The 2867-nt window shown below is 38.4% G+C and overlaps 1 protein-coding gene across 2 annotated transcripts in view; it reads left to right on the forward strand.

Moving 5' to 3' along the window:
• The window catches only part of KDM4B (lysine demethylase 4B), a 76695-nt gene that overhangs the window by 22063 nt on the left and 51765 nt on the right, over window positions 1-2867 (forward strand). For both annotated transcript variants that reach the window (XM_017833706.1, XM_017833707.1), the window contains exon 4: window positions 2430-2533. In XM_017833706.1, coding sequence (XP_017689195.1) covers window positions 2430-2533 — 104 coding nt within the window. The remainder of the gene's footprint in view (window positions 1-2429; window positions 2534-2867) is intronic.

Consider the following 2867-nt stretch of genomic DNA (forward strand, 5'->3'; position numbering starts at 1 on the left):
AAATAATTAAAAATATAAGAATAAAAATTAAAAATATAAGAATAAAAATAATTAATATAATAAAATAGCATAAAAGAATAAAATAATAGGATAAAAATAGAATAAAAATAATAAATATAATAAAATAGAATACAAAGAGTAAAAATAATCGATTAAAAAGAATAAATATAACAATAAAATAGAATAAAAAGAATAAAATAATAGCATAAAAAATAAATATAATACTAAAATAAAATAATACAATAAAATTATAAATATAATAAAATAGAATACAAAGAATAAAAATAATCGAATAAAAAGAATAAATATAAAAATGGAATAAAAATAATAAAATAATAGAATAAAAAGAATAAATATACTAATAAAATAAAAATAATAAAATAATAGAATAAAAAGAATAAATATAATAAAATAGAATACAAAGTATAAAAATAATCAAATAAAAACAATAAATATAAAAATAGAATAAAAAGAATAAAATAAGAGAATAAAAGTAATAAATATAGTAAGAACATAAAAAGAATAAAATAATAGAATAAAATAATAGAATTTTAAAAATAATTTTAAAAGGAGAGAGTGCCAAGGGGTTCGACTGATTGTGTGGGATAAACGTAGAACAACTGGGCACGAATTTCCTAGGGCAGGGTAGTGTTGCTTTCCTGTGCCCTGAGCTCTTTGATCCCTAAAACCAAATAATATTAGAACTGTCTGCTGAGAAATGGTGCATTTCAGAGCTGCACTTCAGTCATTTGCCAGGTTTTAACAGATAAAAAGTGATTTTTCTAGGAAGTCAGTCAATCCAGAGGACTTGTGTTCTGCAGGCTCTGAAATCCCCCCCAGCTCTGACAGAATTAATAATTAACTTTCTTGCTGTTTGCAACTGATTTTTACGGATGGTCGATTTTTGGACACTTTGTGACGTGAAACCGGAGGGAAATCATCAGTGATCTGGTCTTTATTTGAGTTGTCTGGCCTGTTGGAAGGTGGGATGGGGGATGTTTTACAGCTCCAAGGAGGCCCTTTTGCTCCCTGGCCATTCCCTCTGCCCTCCACATCCATGGGCTGTGCCAGGGGCACGTTTCCTCTGGAGAAATGAGGGGGCAATTAATCTGGAAAATGAATAGCTGAGCTGGAAATGGGCTCACTGGGAGAGCTGTGGGGCCCACGGAGAGCATGGTAATGTGTTGCCATGTTATTGGTGCTAATCACTTAAAATGGGCTTCTTTATTAGTGGCTTTAATGAGAGCCACTTAAACTGTGCATTAAAAAGAGGGACTGCAGAGAGGAACGACAGACTGGGTAGCAGACAGTCATAATTTTAATTGAAATGCTTTTAGTACGAAAATGTTAAGGAAACCTGGAATCCAGTAATCCTTTTCTCCTTCCGAAACCCTTTCCATGATGTCTCCTCAATTACTTTTGTTTCCAGAGCTTGGCTCATTTATTTTCCTAAATGGGGATGGGTTTGAATCCCTGTAAACACACAGCTTGTCACTGAGTCACCCACTCAGAGGGGAAAAAACATGATCTTGGAGGAAATGGGGTTCCATTTGTTGGCATCGAGGAGGTTGTTCAGTTTTTACCACTGTTTTTAGTGTTCTTAATTACTTGGGGTTGTGGATCCTGTAACTGAGGTGGGCTTTGGTGGTGCTGAGGTCCTGACTGGGTCAGGTCCTGCTGTCTCTGCCACTTCTTAGTGACCACTGAATGTGTCCCTCCTGCCACTGCCTGGGAGGGAGATGTTTTAGTTCCTTTCTTTTCCCTGAATATTAACATTTACATGCTGATTTTTCCCTTCAGGGAGTGGTCTGTAGGGCAGATTGCTCTGGAATCTAACAAACTGTATAACTTTCCCAAGAATATTCCAGCAGCCCATCAGGGGAGGTATAAAAAGGGGGTGGGAGTGCTTGGAGTAGATGGTGCAGGCTGGGGCTTTTTCCTTGTCTGTGTTCAGAAAAAAGGGGGTCAGGGTTTGGGGTACCAGCCAAAATCTAAGAGAGGCAGGTTATGTTTCTTAATTTTCAGGGTTTCCTGATATTTTGGCCAAGATACTTATACCCAGACAGAGAAGACTTAGATGCAAACTCTCATTTTGAAGGGAATTCAGACTTGGGTCAACACTCTCAGGGACAGGGGGAGATTCTTGAGGTGTCCTGTGCAGGGCCAGGAGTTGGACTCAATCCTCGTGGGTCCCTTCCAACTCAGGATATTCCATGTTTCTATGATTTAGGTGTCTCCATGTGCAAGTTTTTGTCACAAAATTTATGCAATATTTTAAAAAACATGCTAATTCCTGACATCCTGCTTGTCTGCTTTTGTTTTATCTGCATGAATAAGGCAGATTTTCATTTATCAGCTTGTCTCTGCTTAACAAACCCATTGGATGTGACACCCCTGTAGTGATATTCCTCCTTTGAATGTCTCCACAGGATTTTTCCCAGGAAGCTCTCAGGGATGTGATGCTTTCCTCCGTCACAAGATGACCCTCATTTCTCCCTCCATCCTGAAGAAATACGGGATTCCCTTCGACCGGGTACGTCCAGGGATGCAGGGAACACACTGGCAGGGTGTTGGGGTGCACAGGGCACAGCACCTCTCTTTTGAGGGAAAAATTCCCTGGGGAGAGATTGGTTTAATTTCTAAGGGCATTGTTATGCTGAATGTATCCCATTGGTGGAAAGGAGCATTTGGGTTTTTGGCCGAGACACCGTGAAGTGAAAAAAAAGCTTCCACTGAACAAACTCTGGCAATTCAGGAGCCTCTCAGGTAGGGAGGGACAGGCTAATCCAGATGTTCTGGCTTATCAATCATAGAATCACAGAATCAGCTGGGTTGGAAGGGACCTCTGAGATCATCAGTCCAACCCT

This window comes from Lepidothrix coronata, unplaced genomic scaffold (assembly GCF_001604755.1).
Source record: "Lepidothrix coronata isolate B3197 unplaced genomic scaffold, Lepidothrix_coronata-1.0 Scaffold219, whole genome shotgun sequence".
Taxonomy (NCBI): domain Eukaryota; kingdom Metazoa; phylum Chordata; class Aves; order Passeriformes; family Pipridae; genus Lepidothrix; species Lepidothrix coronata.